The sequence below is a fragment of the Rana temporaria genome, chromosome 5 (assembly GCF_905171775.1).
Source record: "Rana temporaria chromosome 5, aRanTem1.1, whole genome shotgun sequence".
Lineage (NCBI taxonomy): Eukaryota > Metazoa > Chordata > Amphibia > Anura > Ranidae > Rana > Rana temporaria.
Genome location: NC_053493.1, coordinates 184,545,370 through 184,564,267, shown reverse-complemented (window position 1 = coordinate 184,564,267; position 18,898 = coordinate 184,545,370). Strand labels below are relative to the sequence as shown.

General features: G+C 47.7%; 1 protein-coding gene across 2 annotated transcripts in view; it reads left to right on the top strand.

Moving 5' to 3' along the window:
• SLC9A3 (solute carrier family 9 member A3) overlaps nucleotides 1–18,321 on the top strand; it is a 714,882-nt gene extending 696,561 nt beyond the window's left edge. For both annotated transcript variants that reach the window (XM_040353440.1, XM_040353441.1), the window contains exon 17: nucleotides 18,095–18,321. In XM_040353440.1, the coding sequence (XP_040209374.1) occupies nucleotides 18,095–18,098 (4 nt within the window). In that variant the 3' untranslated portion in view covers nucleotides 18,099–18,321. The remainder of the gene's footprint in view (nucleotides 1–18,094) is intronic.
• Nucleotides 18,322–18,898: the final 577 nt, after the last annotated feature.

The window sequence follows — 18,898 nt, the reverse complement described above, 5'->3', positions numbered from 1 at the left end:
CAAGTTCACAAAGTTGTAAGTAGGTAGGTTTGTATATAACAGATTCTAGTATAGTTCTGGTACAGTTGGTACAATTCTATTTCAACAATAACACAAATAATTGAGCGCACTCCTGGTATGTACTGACAAACCTATTAAAAAGAGGGTGGGAGGGAGGAAGGATAAATGGGAAAAAGGAACGATTGGGAGATAAAGGGACACTGGTCGCAGCCAGTGATCTGAAAATAATTAGTTAATGGAATTGCATCAGTCCATAATAAGTGTCCATTAACATATAGCATAAAACATTCACTCAGTGGCAGCCTGCTGTCAGATGAAGTATCTGGGAGAAAACAAGAAAAGAAACAAAGCGGCGCCTTCTGAGCGTAGTAAGTTGATATTTTAATGAAATAAAATGAATTAACAAAAATGTGTACTCACAAAGGGAGCGTTACAATAGGCATTTGGCATGAGAGTTCATCCGCTGGGGGTCCCGGGAAAGATGTGGGTCACTCGGTGTCCAATGGACTCGATAACGATGGTTCCCTTGCCTCGAGTGGCTTCGTCGGTGGGGGCCGAACGCCCTCGGAACCTTAGAGCTTGGAGCTTGTTTCCCGAGTGTGCGGCTGGCTGTACGTGCGTCACTTCCGGGTCAGAGTTCAGCGGGAGGATGCGCGCGTTTGAGACATGCGTGTCTCTTCTTCAGGCATAGGAGGGGCCATGTTACAAAAGGGAATATGTACACAAATGGGCCGACTGTTAATAGTCCTATTGGCTAACTTATAACACTAAAAAATCAATGTCATTCAAGATACAAAACGATCTGTACGCAGCAGGTGATAAAAAGTAGTAATGATAATTTTAATTAAGAGTAAAATGTATTTTGTAACAGCAAGACATACCATATAATGGGAATTGAAAGGGGTATATATTGGGGAAAAAGCATTATTAATAAATAATTGGGAAAAATGCTACCACAAAAGGGAGCGCTCACCCAACTGTATGTGCATATACCCTTGAACACTGTAAGAATCTTGGTAAAAATGTGTACTAAACTTGGAATATACATAACAGGCATGCAGGCACATATACAAAGGAAAATTATGTATGAACTGTCAGTATGCTATGAGGATGTAAATGAAGGACGGATTTGATGTTATAGAAAAATATTAGGAGATAATACAGATACAACTCCACTTATTAGAAATTATTTAAAAAAGTTTAAAAAGGTTTGTTTCAAGAATATTTAGAGATACCTTTAAATTATTAGAATAATATAAAAAAATCTTATATATATAAAAAATATATTGGAAATATTTTTTATATATATAAAAGATTTTTTTATATTATTCATTTACATCCTCATAGCATACTGACAGTTCATACATAATTTTCCTTTGTATATGTGCCTGCATGCCTGTTATGTATTATATTCCAAGTTTAGTACACATTTTTACCAAGATTATTACAGTGGTTAAGGGTATATGCACATACAGTTGGGTGAGCGGTCCCTTTTGTGGTAGATTTTTTTCCAATTATTTATTAATAATGCTTTTTCCCCAATATATACCCCTTTCAATTCCCGTTATATGGTATGTCTTGCTGTTACAAAATAAGTTTTATTCTTAATTATAATTATCATTACTACTTTTTATCACCTCCTATTGCTGCGTACAGACAGATCGTTTTGTATCTTGAATGACATTGATTTTTTAGTGTTATAAGTTAGCCAATAGGACTATTAACAGTCGGCCAATTTGTGTACCTATTCCCCTTTGTTACATGGCCCCTCCTATGCCTGAAGAAGAGACACGCATGTCTCGAACGCGCGCATCCTCCCGCTGAACTCTGACCCGGAAGTGACCCTCGTACAGCGAGCCGCACACTCGGGAAACAAGCTCCTCTTCTCTAAGGTTCCGAGGGCGTTCGGCCCCCACCGACGCAGCCACTCGAGGCAAGGGAACCAGCATTATCGAGTCCATTGGACACCGAGTGACCCACGTCTTTCCCCAGCGGATGAACTCTCATGCCAAATGCCTATTGTAACGCTCCCTTTGTGAGTACACATTTTTGTTAATTGATTTTATTTCATTAAAATATCAACTTACTACGCTCAGAAGGCGCCGCTTTGTTACTTTTCTATTTCAACAATACCTCCTATTCCCCCCCCCCCCCCCCAAACGAGCTGGAATACTAGCAACAGATGTACAAAAAAGGGATATATATTTGTGAACAGGTAAACAGTTCAGACAGCTTTCAAACCAGCCTGTGTATGGCCCGGCCACCATGTGCACCGTCCAGTATCCTTTTCGTCAGCATAAGTTTTGTCAACGGCTCAGATTTGTTTTTGTTTTGTTTTTTCAAATAGTCTTATAATTCACTTGAAAAAATTCTGATGCAGTTCAACTTCAGCAGGGCAGGCTAGTTCACTAGGACCAAGTGTCTACATTAAGAGGGAACTACTTCTGTGGCTGTATAGGAAGACACAGGTATGCAAACTGGCCATTATGTGATTAACACAGTATTAACCGGGATAGGGGAGCTGTTTCACCAGCTGGCAATTGTATGGCCCAACTGTTATGGAAAGAGAGGGGTGTAAAAGCAGGCAGGTAGGCGGATATAAATGTGCATAAGCAGGTGTAGCGATACCCCCGGAGGAGCCGCTGATTCGATTTGGGATTGGTGTATTTAAGTTACCTCTGTGATGTGTCTAGGGGTGATGATGACAGTGAGAGTAGTGATGGAATGACCAGACAGTTGGTTGACGTTTTCAATGCTTTTATTATTTCTGGTCAACATGACCAACAGTCAACTTGAGGTAGACCGTATAGGTTGGTGAAAGAAGAACAAACTTCACAGATTCAGGCCTTGGATAAAGAAAGCAGTCCTGCCTCCAATAGTTACACTTTTCACGTCACCACTCCAGCTGGAGTGGGTAAAGTGCCCCTGGACAGACCTCTCTCACAGGCCTGGCAGCCAGAGCGCCACTTAAACTTCTGGGAAGGAACAAGTGTCTGCCACAGACTTGGCTCTAATAGGATTAAGGTTTAAAGATGAGACCTCTGCCACAGGCCTAGTGCTTGAAAGTTCAGATAGTAGAGCTAATCCTCCCAGTATATACTTTTGGGGTTACCGACCGACAGTTTGCCGCATACAACCTGTCAGTGTCCAGTCACCCAGATCCCCGATGGTTCGTTCCAGCCCTGTTGGATTGCCTGCCTCCGGACTCACCTCAGACCAACTCCCCATCGAACAGCACAACTCGCTTGGGATCTTCTCAATAGAGTTGGGGGACCCAGTGAGTCACTGGGGCCCCTTTGTAGCATCAGATGCTCCGGGCCATGAGAGCCCAGAGTCGGGAACTCCGCATAGCATGTGCGCCCCGGGGTGGTAGGCCATTCAGCTGGGGCCCGTGATGTGGGCACACCCTAAAGGTGGGTGCCGCACCCGGAACCAGGAACCCGCGAAGAACCCCGGAAAATGGCGTCTGCCACAGAAATACCCCTCCCCAGCATGCTCCGTGAGGGAAACACTCCTCTAATTGTCTGCTGGGAAGAAGCGGCTCTGGCGCCACCTGTCACCCTGAGGCGTAACTACACCTCCAGGACACAGGACGACCCACAGGACAGCCCAGAATTGACAGAACCCAATTTAGTAAAACAACATGGATGAGAGCAAGGTAACTCTCTCATCCCCCAACTAAATTTAGTGCAGCACTGTAACGGTCACCACCGTTTACGACCTTTCATCCCAGTCACGACAGCTTATCTGACACACAGACAAACCAGCAGGCCTCCCATTTCCCAGAATAACGAGACTTGCTCCGTGTTCTCTGGTTTCAAATGAAGACAATTTTAATGGTTTCTTCTCAGCTTTTTATACAGTACAAGGCATTAAAACAACAATTAGATCTCCACCCCCCTAATCACACACTAAGGCTAATTACTAAACATTCCTTAATTAACAGCATAACAACAAAACACCTTCCCCCACTGAGTTCCCTAGGCAGACGTTTCGTCTCCGCATACAGCTTGACACCTATTCACACCTCTGATCATCAACAGGCTGTAGACAGTGGCCCAGATTCAGGTAGCAATTGCGCCTGCGTAACCATAGTTACGCAGCGCAATTGCTGACTTGCGCCGGCGTAACGAGTTCTCCTGATTCAGAGAACTCGTTACGCCGACTGCAGCCTAAAATCTGCGTGGCATAAGGCTCTTATGCCACGCAGATTTTAGGCTGCATTCTAGCGATGACCGCTAGGGGGCGCTCCCATTGTGATCTGTGTATAGTATGCAAATTGCATACTAACACCGATTCACAACATTGCGCGAGCCCTGCGTACGCAAATTACGTAGTTTGCGTACGTCGGCTTTCGCGTAACGTTACACATCCTAATAGCAGGCGCAGCCAATGCTATAGGATACCCGGCATTCCCGCGTTGCGACGTTCAAATTTGACATCGTTTGCGTAAGTGAATCGTGAATGGCGCTGGACGCCATTCACATTCACTTTGAAGCAAATGACGTCCTTGCGACATCATTTGCCGCAATGCACGTCGGGAAAGTTTCCCGACGGAGCATACGCTGTACGCTCGGTGCGGGAGCGCGCCTAATTTAAATGATTCCCGCCCCCGGCGGGATCATTTACATTGCGCGCGCTTACGCCGGGCAATTTTGCCGGCGCGCCCTCGCAATTTACAGAGCTACTGCTCCGTGAATCGAGGACAGCGTAAAATATTTGCGGGGGCGTAGGGCAAAATCGTTGCCCTGTGCCTCTGCAAATAATGCGCAAGTCGTACCTGAATCCGGGCCAGTGTTATCACACATAAACAGTATTTAGCATGCATAATTTGAGTTCTGGGAGCAGACCTGGGTTAACACCTTTACACAAGGACAATGGAATGTCTTCCAGGAGCCCTGACTCAATTAGCATGTCACTAGTCAGGGCTAAGCATAGAATGGCCCGGATTCAGGTAGATTTGCCCCTTAGTTACGGAGGCGCAGGGCAGCGTTTTTGCCCTGCGCCCCCGCAAATTTCCTGCGCTACCCGCGATTCACGGAGCAGTAGCTCCGTAAATTGCGTGTGCGCTGTGTAAACTTGCCCTGCTTAAGGGCGCCTAATGTAAATGATCCCGTAGGGGGCGGGAATCATTTAAATTAGGCGCGCTCCCGCGCCGAGCGTAGAGCGCATGCTCCGTCGGGAAACTTTCCCGATGTGCATTGCGGCAAATGACGTCGCAAGGACGTCATTTGCTTCAAAGTGAACGTGAATGGCGTCCAGCGCCATTCACGAATCACTTACGCAAATTACGTAAAATTCGAACTTCGCGACGCGGGAACGACGGGCATACTTTAGCATTGGCTGCCCCTGCTATTAGAAGGGGCAGCCTTACGCTAAACACGCCGTACGGAAACAACGTAAATTGCGTACATAGGGCTCGCGCAACATTGTGAATCGGTGCAATTTGCATACTATACACTGAGCACAATGGGAGCGCCCCCTAGCGGCCATCGCAAGAATGCAGCCTAAGATATGCGTGGCATAAGAGCCTTATGCCACGCAGATTTTAGGCTGCAGTCGGCGTTACGATGTTCCTGAATCAGGAGCATTCGTAACGCCGGAGCAAGTAAGCAATTGCGCTGTGTAACCTATGGTTACACAGGCGCAATTGCTTCTTGAATCTGGGCCAATGAGTCACTATTGACTGGTTGGGCCAACATCTTGCAGTATCTCAAAATCCTGCAATACGAACTATCAGTGATGTCCTATCTCATGTAATACATGAATTATGATTCACTTGCCACCCCATGCCCAAAAGGCACAGGGTGGACTCAGACCCAAGAGTTATCAGTGACGCTGACACAGGAGTATCCCCCATCCTCACAAAGTCTCTGGGTGTCCCGGGTCATTCCGTTACAAGCACCTGTACTGAAAAGTACACAGGAGCTACATAGGGATGCAGGCTGCAGTTATACAAAGGAAACACCTACATTTGCAGACAGGGATACAGTCCAGCTGACACTCAATCTAGCCAATGTGTGTACAGGCGGCCAAGTGCACCTTTAAGTAAACATTTCAGCAGTTCATTTCATCAATTCAAAGTTTGAGATAAGCTCAGTTCAAGTGTTTTACACATTCACATATTCATACAGGGCCATCTTTACCGCAGGGCACACGTGGCAAAGCAGAGCTGCCCGTAAGCCCGCGTGCTGCCCGCAGAACGGCGCTGCAAATCCCCAAACAGACAGACAGTGTCTGTCACTGTCATCAGCGGCGCGCAGCCAGTGCCAGGTCTTGATTGTTTTTTTTTAGATCGAGGAGCCGGAGCAGCCCGGGCCGCGGGTGGGCGGGGCATTGAGTTCCACTGACACTCTGGCCCCGCCCCTTGCTATGCGTGCGGTGTTCAGTGACCAGTCACCAGTGTATCTGATCTGAGGAGCGGGGGAGGAAGGTGAGAGATCAGAGTGGAGTGCAGCTGCTTGGTGGTTCCTGCTTGACTTGCAGGTCTGGTCAGTGTTTTAAAAAGTTCAGCCTGCACCCACCTCCCTCTGCACCCATCTCCCTACCTCCATCTGCACCCTGTACCCACCTCCATCTGTACCCACCTCCATCTGCACCATGTACCCACCTCCATCTGCACCCTGTACCCACCTCCATCTGCACCATGTACCCACCTCCATCTCCCTCTGCACCCATCTCCCTCTGTACCCACCTCCATCTGCACCCTGTACCCACCTCCCTCTGCACCCATCTCCCTCTGTACCCATCTCCATCTGCGCCCTGTACCCACCTCCCTCTGTACCCACCTCCATTTAAACCCATCTCCATCTGTACCCACCTCCCTCTGCACTAATCTCCTTCTGCACCCACCTTCCTCTGCACCCACCTTCCTCTGTACCCACCTTCCTCTGTAACCACCTCCCCCTGTACCCACCTCATTCCTGCACTCTGTACCCACCTCAGTCCTGCACTCTGCACCCATCTCCCTCTACACCCACCTTCCTCTGTACCCACCTCCATCTGCACCCTGTACCCACATCCCTCTGCACCCACCTCCCTCTGTACCCACCTTAGTCCTGCACTCTGTACCCACCTCAGTCCTGCACTCTGCACCCATCTCCCTCTGCACCCACCTCAGCCTGCACCCACCTTCCTCTATACCCACCTCCATCTGCACCCACCTCCCTCTGCACCTATCTCCACCCATCTGCACCCAACTCCCTCTGCACCCTGTACCCAACTCTCTCTGTACCCACCTTCATCTGCACCCACCTCCATCTGTACCCTGTGCTCACCTCCATCTGCACCCTGTACCCATCTCCCTCTGTACCCACCTCAATCTGCACCCACCTCCCTCTGTACCCACCTCCCTCTGTACCCACCTCCCTCTGCACCCATCTCCCTCTGTACCCACCTCCATCTACCTCTGTACCCACCTCCATCTGCACCCACCTCCCTCTGTACCCACCTCTATCTGCACCCATCTCCCTCTGTACCCACCTACATCTGCACCCATCTCCCTCTGCACACTGTACCCACCTCCCTCTGTACCCACCTCCATCTGCACCCTGTACCCACCTCCATCTGCACCCATCTCCCTCTGTACCCACCTCCATCTGCACCCTGTACACACCTCCCTCTGTACACACCTCCCTCTGTACCCATCTCCCTCTGTACCCACCTCCATATGCACCCACCTTCATCTGCACCCTGTACCCACCTCTCTCTGCACCCACCTCCCTCTGCACCCATCTCCCTCTGCACCCACCTCCCTCTGCACCCACCTCCATCTGCACCCACCTCCATCTGCACCCACCTCCCTCTGTACCCACCTCCCTCTGCACCCACCTCCCTCTGTACCCATCTCCCTCTGTACCCACCTCCATCTGCACCCACCTCCCTCTGTACCCACCTCAGTCCTGCACTCTGTACCCACCTCAGTCCTAAACTCTGCACCCATCTCCCTCTGTACCCACCTAAGCCTGCACCCACCTTCCTCTAGACCCACCTCCATCTGCACCCACCTTCCTCTGCACCCACCTCCATCTGCACCCTGTACCCACCTCCATCTGCACCCATCTCCCTCTGTACCCACCTCCATCTGCACCCTGTTCCCATCTCCCTATGTTCCCATCTCCCGCTGTTCCCATCTCCCTCTGCACCCATCTCCCTCTGTACCCACCTCCATCTGCACCCATCTCCCTCTGCAACCATCTCCCTCTGCACCCATCTCTATCTGCACCCTGTACCCACCTCCCTCTGTTCCCACCTCCATCTGCACCCATCTCCCTCTGTACCCACCTCCATCTGCACCCTGTTCCCACCTCCCTCTGCACCCATCTCCCTCTGTACCCATCTCCCTCTTTACCCATCTCCCTCTGTACCCACCTCCATCTGCACCCACCTCCCTCTGTACCCACTTCAGTCCTGCACTCTGTACCCACCTCCCTCTGCATCAACCTCCCTCTGTACCCACCTCCATCTGCAGCCACCTCACTCTGTACCCACCTCCATCTGCAGCCACCTCACTCTGTACCCACCTCCATATGCACCCACCTCCCTCTGCACCCACCTCCCTCTGTACCCACCTACATCTGCACTCATCTCCCTCTGTACCCACCTCCATCTGCACCCACCTCCCTCTGTACCCACCTCAGTCATGCACTCTGCACCCACCTCAGCCTGTACCCACCTTCCTCTGCACCCACCTCCATCTGCACCCACCTCCCTCTGTACCCACCTCCCTCTGCACCCACCTCACCCCTCAATACTAGTGCAGTTTGGCCACACCTTCAATTTGCACTGAGAGGTTATGATGTGTAGTAACCTCTTACAACGAATCAGTGAGTAATATTGATTTGCAGTAACCTCTAGAATCCAAGTAGTGAGCAGTAATGATGTTCTGTAACCTCTAGCAACTAATCTGTGAGCTGTAATGATGTGTTGTAATCTCTGGCAGCCAATCACCATCACTGCCTGATCTGCTGCAGTAAACTCATTTTGAGTCTAGCTGGGGGGGGCCCCCAATAAAATCTTTGCCCAGGGCCCAATGAATGTTAAAGACGGCCCTGTATTCATATAGTCAGCTGGGCAAATATAGGTACTGGAATTGTAAGCAAGTAGGTGTATATAACGAGTTCTAGTTCAGTTCTGGTACCTCTTTTATTCACTCCGTTCGCCATCCTGCTTTTCCCTGCTTCAATCACACATAGCTCTTACCGTTTGCCATGTCCTTCTTCCGCCTGCACTCTCAGATCAGTCCTCAGCAAGGCTTTGTTGCAGATTCTTCCTGCTCGTCTCTCCCCACTCCAGCGGTCTGTTAGGCTAGGTTCACATCACGATTTTTACATCCGATAATCGGACCGTTAAATCGGATGGAATCGTATATGACAAAATCGTATGTAATCGTATGTCAAAATTTTCCATCCGATTTTCACTAAAAAATCGGATCCTGATTTTAAATAATGTCTGGCAATGGCCATAAAGACAGTTTCTAGCTCGTTCCAGTGTCTAGTGCGCATGCGTAATAAAAAATCGGGTACGATTTATCGGATAAAAACGCACAGTCATCCGATTTATTACGATTTAGATTGACCACAATATAAAAAAATCGGACACGATTTTTATACGATTTTAAATCAGGACCAAAAATCGTGGTCAAACACGATTTTTGATGTGATTTTAAATCGTATCAAATCTCATGCGGATCAAATTGGATGCACTTGGGGACCTACAATAATGAATGGAAGTGAATGGATACGTTTTGCCATACAGATTTGTACGATTTCAAACCTAAGAATCGTGAGAACAAGTAGGATGATAAAATCGTGGTGTGAATGCACCCTTAGGGGCAAATCCACAAAAGAGATACTCCGGCGTAAGCCGTCGTATCTCTGGTTCTAACTTTGGAACTGATCCTCAGAAGCAGTTTTCCTAAGTTAGGCAGAAGATCCGACATCTGTAAGGGACTTACACTGCCGGATCTTAGGATGCAGTACCGCATCCGCCACTGGGGGCATTTCGAGTCGAAATGCCTCTGTTAGTATGCAAATTAGCACTTAGGGCGATCCTCAAAGCTTTTGTGCCTAGTTTTTTCGCCGTAAGTGTTAGTTTGCCTGGTGTAAAACTAGGGCTGCTTTTACAAAGTGTAAAGTTAGTCACACCTTGTAAAGGCCCATTCAAGCGACGGCATTTGGTATGCATTCCCGAGGGAGAACTCCACGGCAATTTGTAAATTCCAAACCGGCATGGGTTCCCCCCCAGGAGCATACCAGGCCCTTAGGTCTGTTATGGGTTGTAAGGAGACCCCCCCTCCGCCGAAAAATTGACGTAGGGGGTCCCCCTACAATCCATACCAGACCCGTATCCAAAGCACGCTACCCGGCCAGCCAGGAAGGGAGTGGGGACGAGCGAGCGCCCCCCCTCCTGAGCCGTGCCAGGCCGCATGCCCTCAACATGGGGGGGTTGGGTGCTCTGGGGCAGGGGGGCGCACTGCGGGCCCCCCCACCCCAGAGCACCCTGTCCCCATGTTGATGAGGACAGGACCTCTTCCCGACAACCCTTGCCATTGGTTGTCGGGGTCTGCGGGCGGAGGCTTATCGGAATCTGGGAGTCCCCTTTAATAAGGGGGCCCCCAGATACCGGCCCCCCACCCTAAGTGAATGGATATGGGGTACATCGTACCCCTATCCATTCACCTGTAGGCAAAAAGTAAAAGTTAATAAACACACAACACAAGTCTTTTTAAAATATTTTATTATTCTGCTCCGGACGCCCCCCCTGTCTTCGTTATTAGCTCAATTACCAGGGGGGGCTTCTTCTTCCACCCTCCGGGGGTCTTCTCCGCTCTCCGGGGGGGGTTTCTGCTTACGCTCTCCGGGGGGGCTTCTCCGGACTCCGGGGGGCTTCTTCCATCTTCTCCCCTCTTCCGCTCTTGACTCGGCGAACCCCGGTTCTTCTGCAGCTCTCCGGTGCCTTCTTCTTCAGCGCTGGCTGCCTGCTATGTTTGTGTGTTAGCTCGATTTCAAACAGGCAGCCAGCGCGGTCTTCTGTGACGCCAGGGTCTTCTGGTCTTCTGTTCTTCCGATGTTGCCTCGTCGCCTGTTGTCGCTGTAATGATGGAAGCGCGCCTTGCATCACATTTATATAGGCATCACCGTCCCATCATGCTCCGGCAGGTACCCACGTGGTGGGTGCACGTGGGTAGGCACCCACCACGTGGGTACCTACCGGAGCATGATGGGACGGTGATGCCTATATAAATGGGATGCAAGGCGCGCTTCCATCATTACAGCGACAACAGGCGACGAGGCAACATCGGAAGAGGGGAGAAGAACAGAAGAGAAGATGACGCCACAGAAGACCGCGCCGGCTGCCTGTTAGAAATCGAGCTAACACACAAACATAGCAGGCAGCCAGCGCTGAAGAAGAAGGCACCGGAGAGCTGCAGAAGAACCGGGGTTCGCCGAGTCAAGAGTGGAAGAGGGGAGAAGATGGAAGAAGCCCCCCGGAGTCCGGAGAAGACCCCCGGAGAGCGGAGAAGACCCCCGGAGAGCGGAGAAGACCCCCGGAGAGTGGAAGAAGAAGCCCCCCCTGGTAAAAGAGCTAATAACGAAGACAGGGGGGGCCTCCGGAGCAGAATAATAAACTATTTTAAAAAGCCTTGTGTTGTGTGTTTATTAACTTTTACTTTTTGCCTACAGGTGAATGGATAGGGGTACGATGTACCCCATATCCATTCACTTAGGGTGGGGGGCCGGTATCTGGGGGCCCCCTTATTAAAGGGGACTCCCAGATTCCGATAAGCCTCCGCCCGCAGACCCCGACAACCAATGGCAAGGGTTGTCGGGAAGAGGTCCTGTCCTCATCAACATGGGGACAGGGTGCTCTGAGGTGGGGGGGCCCGCAGTGCGCCCCCCTGCCCCAGAGCACCCAACCCCCCCATGTTGAGGGCATGCGGCCTGGCACGGCTAAGGAGGGGGGGGGGCGCTCGCTCGTCCCCACTCCCTTCCTGGCTGGCCGGGTAGCGTGCTTTGGATACGGGTCTGGTATGGATTGTAGGGGGACCCCCTACGTCAATTTTTCGGCGGAGGGGGGGTCTCCTTACAACCCATAACAGACCTAAGGGCCTGGTATGCTCCTGGGGGGGGAACCCATGCCGTTTTTTTCATTGAAAATTGGCATGGAGTTCTCCCTCAGGAATGCATGCCGAGCGACGCTGTCATTTTTTTTTTAAATTTGTTTTCCCGGCGCGTCTTTTTTTCACCCGTCGCAACTTTAGTGTCCCGTCGCAATCCACAAAGCCGCCCGGCGTCAATTACGTTCGCGCGATGCACGTCGGGAAAATGACGTCACACGCATGCGCAGTACGGCCGGCGCGGGAGCGCGCCTCATTTAAATTGTAAACGCCCCCCGGAGAGGAGGAACGCCTTACGACGGCGGCACTTAACTTACACGGCTTGAAATTTTTACGTAAGTGCTTTGAGGATCAGGCACTTAGGTAAAAACTTTAAGTCAGTGTAACTTAACTGCAGAAAGTTAAGTTACGCCGCCTGGCTGAGGATTTGGCCCTTAGTGTGCAGTTTGATCTGGGTCGCAGGATATCAGGGTAGACTGCTAAGCTAGGCACGATGCGGCGGAGTACATCGGGGGTGGGGGGGGTTAAGGCGGCGAGTCTCAATCCTCATTCGCTCTGCCAAACTCCTGCATCTCAGCTATGTTGCCAGTTAGTAGGTAGTTTACCAGCAAGATCATTGGGGTCATCGTTAGTCGGTGCCACGCTACGTGTCTGCCACGGCTCTTGCTGGGCCTCCCCTTGGTAGCAGGGTCAGGCCCCTCCCTCCGTAAGGAACACCATGTCCTCATTCCGGCTCCCAGTCTGCACCCACGGTCGGACTTTTGACCATGCAAAAGTCCGCCGTGAGTCCGTCGGAAAGAAAGAGAACAAGTTCTATATCTACGGTCCGTCGGACTTCTGACAAAAAAAGTCAGATGGAGGCTCGTCTGACTTTTTTTCTTGGAATATCCTGCCGTGTGTACGAGGCATTAGCCTCACCATAGCCGTTGCCCTCACGCTCAAAGTGTGAGAGCAATGGGAGTCACAGTCCCCATGTATCAATCATATAGGGATGTTATTCAACAACTTGCGTCTCTTCCACTGAGCCTTCAATCTAAGCTCCTCCACATCTGAGGGACCCACATGCTGATTGTCAGCTCATACTAATAAACACCTTGGAGCTTGGATGGAAAGCTCGGTGGAAGGCTTGTAAGTTGTTGAATAACATACATGCTGCTGTGAGCGTGAGTGCAATGGCTTAAAGGAACACTAAAGGTTAGTTTTTTATTAGATCAATTGATTGCTGTAAGCTAGAGCATTTAAATATCACTTACCTCGTTTTTCCTTTTGACCTCCAAAAGACAGTAATCCAGGTTTGAAAATGCCATTTCCTGTCACTCCTCTTCTTGCTTTCCACCAGCATCTGAGCTGTTTTGCATGGTGGAAAGCAGAATGTGCTCACCCCCTCCCTATGACTACAGCCCTGCGTGAAGATGCTTTCTTATCCCTCACAGGCATGGAGGCTAAGCCTAATAGGAACTGTAGTTCCCATTAGGCTGTGATATAGCAAGAATGAATGCGCACCGCAAACCAGGAAGTCAGTGAGAATAATGATTCAGGAGTGACGGAGGTGAATAAAACAGCTCGATTTCAACAGGTATCAAACTAGTTATAATGCAAAACATTACTTTTTACTTTATCAGCTACTATCAGACTTTAATTTAAGAGGAAAATATTTTTGTCTTTACAACCCCTATGCCGATATACCCCTTTACAATCTATGCCGATACTGGTGGTTTTTACATTTTTTGTTAACTGCTTAAATGCTTAACCACTTAAGCCCCGGAGGATTTGGCTGTCAAATGACCGGGCCACTTTTTGTGATTCGGCACTGCGTCGCTTAAACTGACAATTGCGCGGTCGTGTGACGTGGCTCCCAAACAAAATTTACTTATTTTTTCCTACAAATAGAGCTTTCTTTTGGTGGTATTTGATCACCTCTGCGGTTTTTATTTTTTGCGCTATAAACAAAAAAATAGTAATTTTTTTTTAAAAAAAAGCAATATTTTTTACTTTTTGCTATAATAAATATCCCCCAAAAATATGTAAAAAAAAATATGTAAAAAAAAATATGTAAAAAAAAATATGTAAAAAAAAATATGTAAAAAAATTTTTAGTCTGATATGTATTCTTCTACAGTACATATTTTTGTTAAAAAAATAAGAGTATATTGATTGTTTTGCGCAAAAGTTATAGCGTCTACAAAAAAAGGGATGGTTTTATAGCATTTTTATGATTATTTTTTTTTTACTAGTAATGGCGGTGATCTGCGATCTTTATCGTGACTATGATATTGCAGCGAACACGTCGGACACTTTTGACGCTATTTTGCGCCCATTGTCATTTATACAACGATCAGTGCTATAAAAATGCACTGATTGCTATGTAAATGACACTGGCAGGGAAGGGGTTAAACACTAGGGGGCGCTGAAGTGGTTAAGTGTTTCCTAGGGAGTGATTATAACTGTATGGGGGCTGGGCTTCCTGTGATACGACTGATCGCTGCTCCTGATGACAGGGAGCAGACGATCAGTGTCCTGTCGCTAGGCGGCATATTAAAAGCTATGTACAGTACCTGTACGTTGCTTTGCCTGCCCGTGCCATTCTGCCAACATATATATACATTAGGCAGACGACAAGTGGTTAATGTCCTAAATAAAGCTATTTTGCTTTTAGTCACACTATTTAGGATGCCTGTAGTACCTACTTTTTGAGAGGCCTCCCCCCCCCCCCCCCCATTTTTTGTCTACAGTGCTTTCTTCATTTTTTGTCTACAGTGCTCCCAACTGTCCCTGATTTGGAACAATGTCCCTCTGTCCCTCTTCCCTCCCCATGTGTCTCTCATTTTGGTCTGATCTATACAGTAGTTGTATAACAAATTCACCTTTTTCTTTCAAAAGTGTTTCCCAGTGCTAAATCTTTCTTCTAATTTTTAAATGGTTGCATTTGTAAATTTAAGAAGTTAGTATAAAAGAATAGTAGTGGTAAAAAAAAGGACTTGTGTTTTTTTTGTTGTAAAATACTTCTTTGGGTGGGGGGGAGGGTGAAGTGTCCTATGCCTACATACTTTTGCTAATAGGTGTCCCTCGCTTCCATCTCAAAAAGTTGGGAGGAATGCACACCTGGATTGGTGAATTAGTAGACTTGTCTTGTGTGGCTTCTTCTTATTTGGTGCTGTGAGTTCCGCAAAAACCTTACTCTACCTTTTACAAACAATATGTTATCTCTTTCTGTCCACCTTGGATTTTGGATGTTTCTGGCAACTTTCACATGTTCCAGCACCTCCTATTGCTGGGGTGTCCAAACTTTTTTCAAAGAGGGCCAGATTTGATGAAGTGAAAATGCGTAAGGGCCGACCATTTTGCCTGACATTCTGTGAACCATTAAAATCCAGTCTAAGTGTGCACTAATACGCGGCCCAACAAGAATTCACTTGCCTTTGTGGCTGTGTGTGAGTAAAGACATGAGCTTGGGTGTGTTATTTGGATATACCGTATTTATTGATGTATAACACGCACCTTCACTTTAAGAGGGAACATTCAGGAAAAAAATCTTACATTTTAAATAAAGAACTGGGAAGCAATATAAGGCCCATCAAAGCAGCCTCACAAGTGTCATAAATGCAGCACCCCCCTTGCCCTGAATGCAGCACCCCCCTTGCCCTGAATGCAGCACCCCCGTTGCCCAGAATGCAGCACCCCTTTTGACATGAATGCAGACTCACCATTGCCATCAGTGCAGCCTAATTCATGCACATCTGCAGCCTTGGAGGAGACAGGGAGGGGTCGGGATGAGCCCTGACCGACAAACAGGAGAAACTTCTGTTTTATCGGCTGCCTCTTTATTAGAAAGTCCCTCCACCTGTGATGGACAGAACAGTCGTCCAATGGCAGCGCAGGAGACTGGACTTCCTTTTACAAAGGTCGCCCTGTAAAACAAGAAATACTCCTGTACGGCACTCATCCCGCCCCTCCAAGTCCAGCCAGCATGTACATCTTTTGTGGGCCCCGGCACTCAGGGATTCGTTGGGGGCCACAAAAGATATACATGTCAAAATGACCATACGGCCGTCCGAAAAAGGAACACAAGCTGCGATTGGCCTGCGGGACGGATTTTGGATATGCCTGTCCTATTGCATTCCTTATGATATAAACTAAATGACAAATCTAAAAGGCTGCGTGGCAACCCCTCAGAATGGCCACAGCAGGTGTATGGTGTGTATTTCTTAAAGCGGTGGTTCACCCTCCTTAACAACAATGCAGCATTACATTCGGCATCGTAGCGCGAGCTACAGTATGCCGGTCTTACATTTTTTATCCCCGTACTCACTGCGCTATTCCCGCGGGGAATGGGCATGCCTATGGAGAGGGAGGATGATTGACGGCCGGCTCTGACTCCCGCGGGGAATGGGCATGCCTATGGAGAGGGAGGATGATTGACGGCCGGCTCTGACTCCCGCGGGGAATGGGCATGCCTATGGAGAGGGAGGATGATTGACGGCCGGCTCTGGCACGTCACGCTCCCCGAAGACAGCCGGAGTAGGTCTCGGCTCTTCACGGCGCCTGCGCACAGGCTATGCGCAGGCGCCGTGAAGAGCCAAGCCTATTTCGGCTATTTCCGGAGAAGCGTGACGTGCCAGGGCCGGCCGTCAATCACCTTCTCTCACCATAGAAACGCCCATTCCCCGGAATCTTCAATGTACAATAGCACAGTGAGTACGGGGATAAAAAATGTAAGACCGGCATACTGTAGCTCGCGCTACGATGCCGAATGTAATGCTAGAATAAAAAAAATTTTTTTTTTTTTTTTAATAGGGTGAACCCCCGCTTTAAGTTCTGTGTATTGCCATTTTAGGAAAATATTATGACATTTCTGCCTTCAGGAGGAGTAGGAGCAGGAAGCTTGTGTAATTTATGAAGATGATGACCTGTTAACAGTCTGTCTGTACTGCTGAGACACAACAGTGTACACATCCAGGAACACTTACCAATAGTATTCACAAGTATTATACAAATGTGATGATTTAATAATCCAGCATCCATAGAGATATCAGTTTCCGTGGAATCACCCTTAACTTACAAAATAACTTTGCAATGTTGTATAGTGAGGTGAGGGGCGCTATATCAAAATAGTGGATGCGTGTCACAATGTGCGTTTGAGTAGTACACAGTGTAACTGTGTACCCAAATCTATGTGAAAAACCAAACAGATTATAGTCTAAACTCTATAAGTACAATAGTGCCAAATGCCGTGGAAAATAAATAAAATATAAAAAAAAAAAAAATTAAAAGAATCTCCAGCAAATAAATAATTAAGTGCAAAATGGATCCAGTGTTGTATCAAGTCCAGGTGCAAAATGCAAATAATCCAATCCCAAATCGCAGGGAAAAGTGCTTGTGAATCTTCAAAATAGCCAAAGTGCGAGAAAGAAGTGATCCGCCTTCACCTATAGGTCACCAGAATAATAATGGATGGCTCCTTGCCACACAGTGTTGACCAGATTACTTAAAATATGGTCAATCAGGCTTGTTTTAAATGAGGATCAGCAGGGTCTCATTGGATTCCAATGTCAGCGATTGCAGCAAATGGTGTACCAAGAAAGGAGAAGAGATACCACCATAGTGTAAAACCATTTAATATACGAAAGTTAAAATTACAATGCCAAATGGCCTCTTACTGTTGCTGGTGCCCGTTCCCGGCACTGAGGCTGTAGGTGGTGGGGATAGTAAGACAAGATAAGAGATGGCCGCGTCCTGGTCCACTAGCGTGCGTTCCACCGCTAGTTGTCCATCAACCAGTGAGACCGGAAGTGTGTGGCTATGCGTGCGCGCTCGGATACCGCCTCTAAAACTTTGCAATGTAGTAAATGTTAGGCTCTTTATTTTATAATAAGGAATCCAGACATGGAATGAACATACTGTAGTTGCCACCTATACATGTCAGAATTGTGCTGAAATGTATTGTATTTTGTTAATTTTGTATTAATTTGTTGAACAGGTGACTGTATCACTGTGACTGTACACGCAAGAATCGAAATGTGGAGTCCTGGGTACATTGAAAAAGCAAGATAATATACCTTAAAATTTTATAGAAAAATTGTCTCATCTTCAGAACTCCAAACTACTCATCACTGGAAGCTTAACAAAAGAACAATCTGAAAGCAATAACTGAACACCAAATGTAATACATCTGATGTTAATAAAACAAGTCATGTTAGATCTGAACATCTGAAATTATTTTATACTGGATAGCAAATACATCTATCCAAAGCTGATAACAATATAACAAATATATACATTTGAGGTCAATTGCATGGAAATACATACCAAATTAAATGTCCTTTTACCCTTTATTGACTAGAAGTTTTGAAACCTAGACTTTTATAGACATGTGCATTCGTTTTCGTCCGAATGCATTTTCGTCCGAATTTCTGGTATTTTCGTTATCGTTTTAACAAACGAAAACGAACGCACAGAATCCGAAATCCGAAAGTCCCAACAAAAAAATTCTTTATTTTTTTTTCGTTGCTACAATAGTTCGATATAGATAGGAGATTCAACATGACGCTGACAATAGCAATCTGTGTCTATCGAACCTGTGGTCGAATGTGCCTAACCTTAACTCTATTAGTCCAAGATTATTCTACATAGAGAGGAAAGATTTGACATAGAGAGAAAAGATTCGACATTATAGAGACAGTGTTGGAGTAGACCATTTGACATGAACCACGAAGATTTGACGAAGCAGCGAAAAACATACAACATCGAATCTGTCATTGAAGGCTTATGGTGTCTGTCAAAA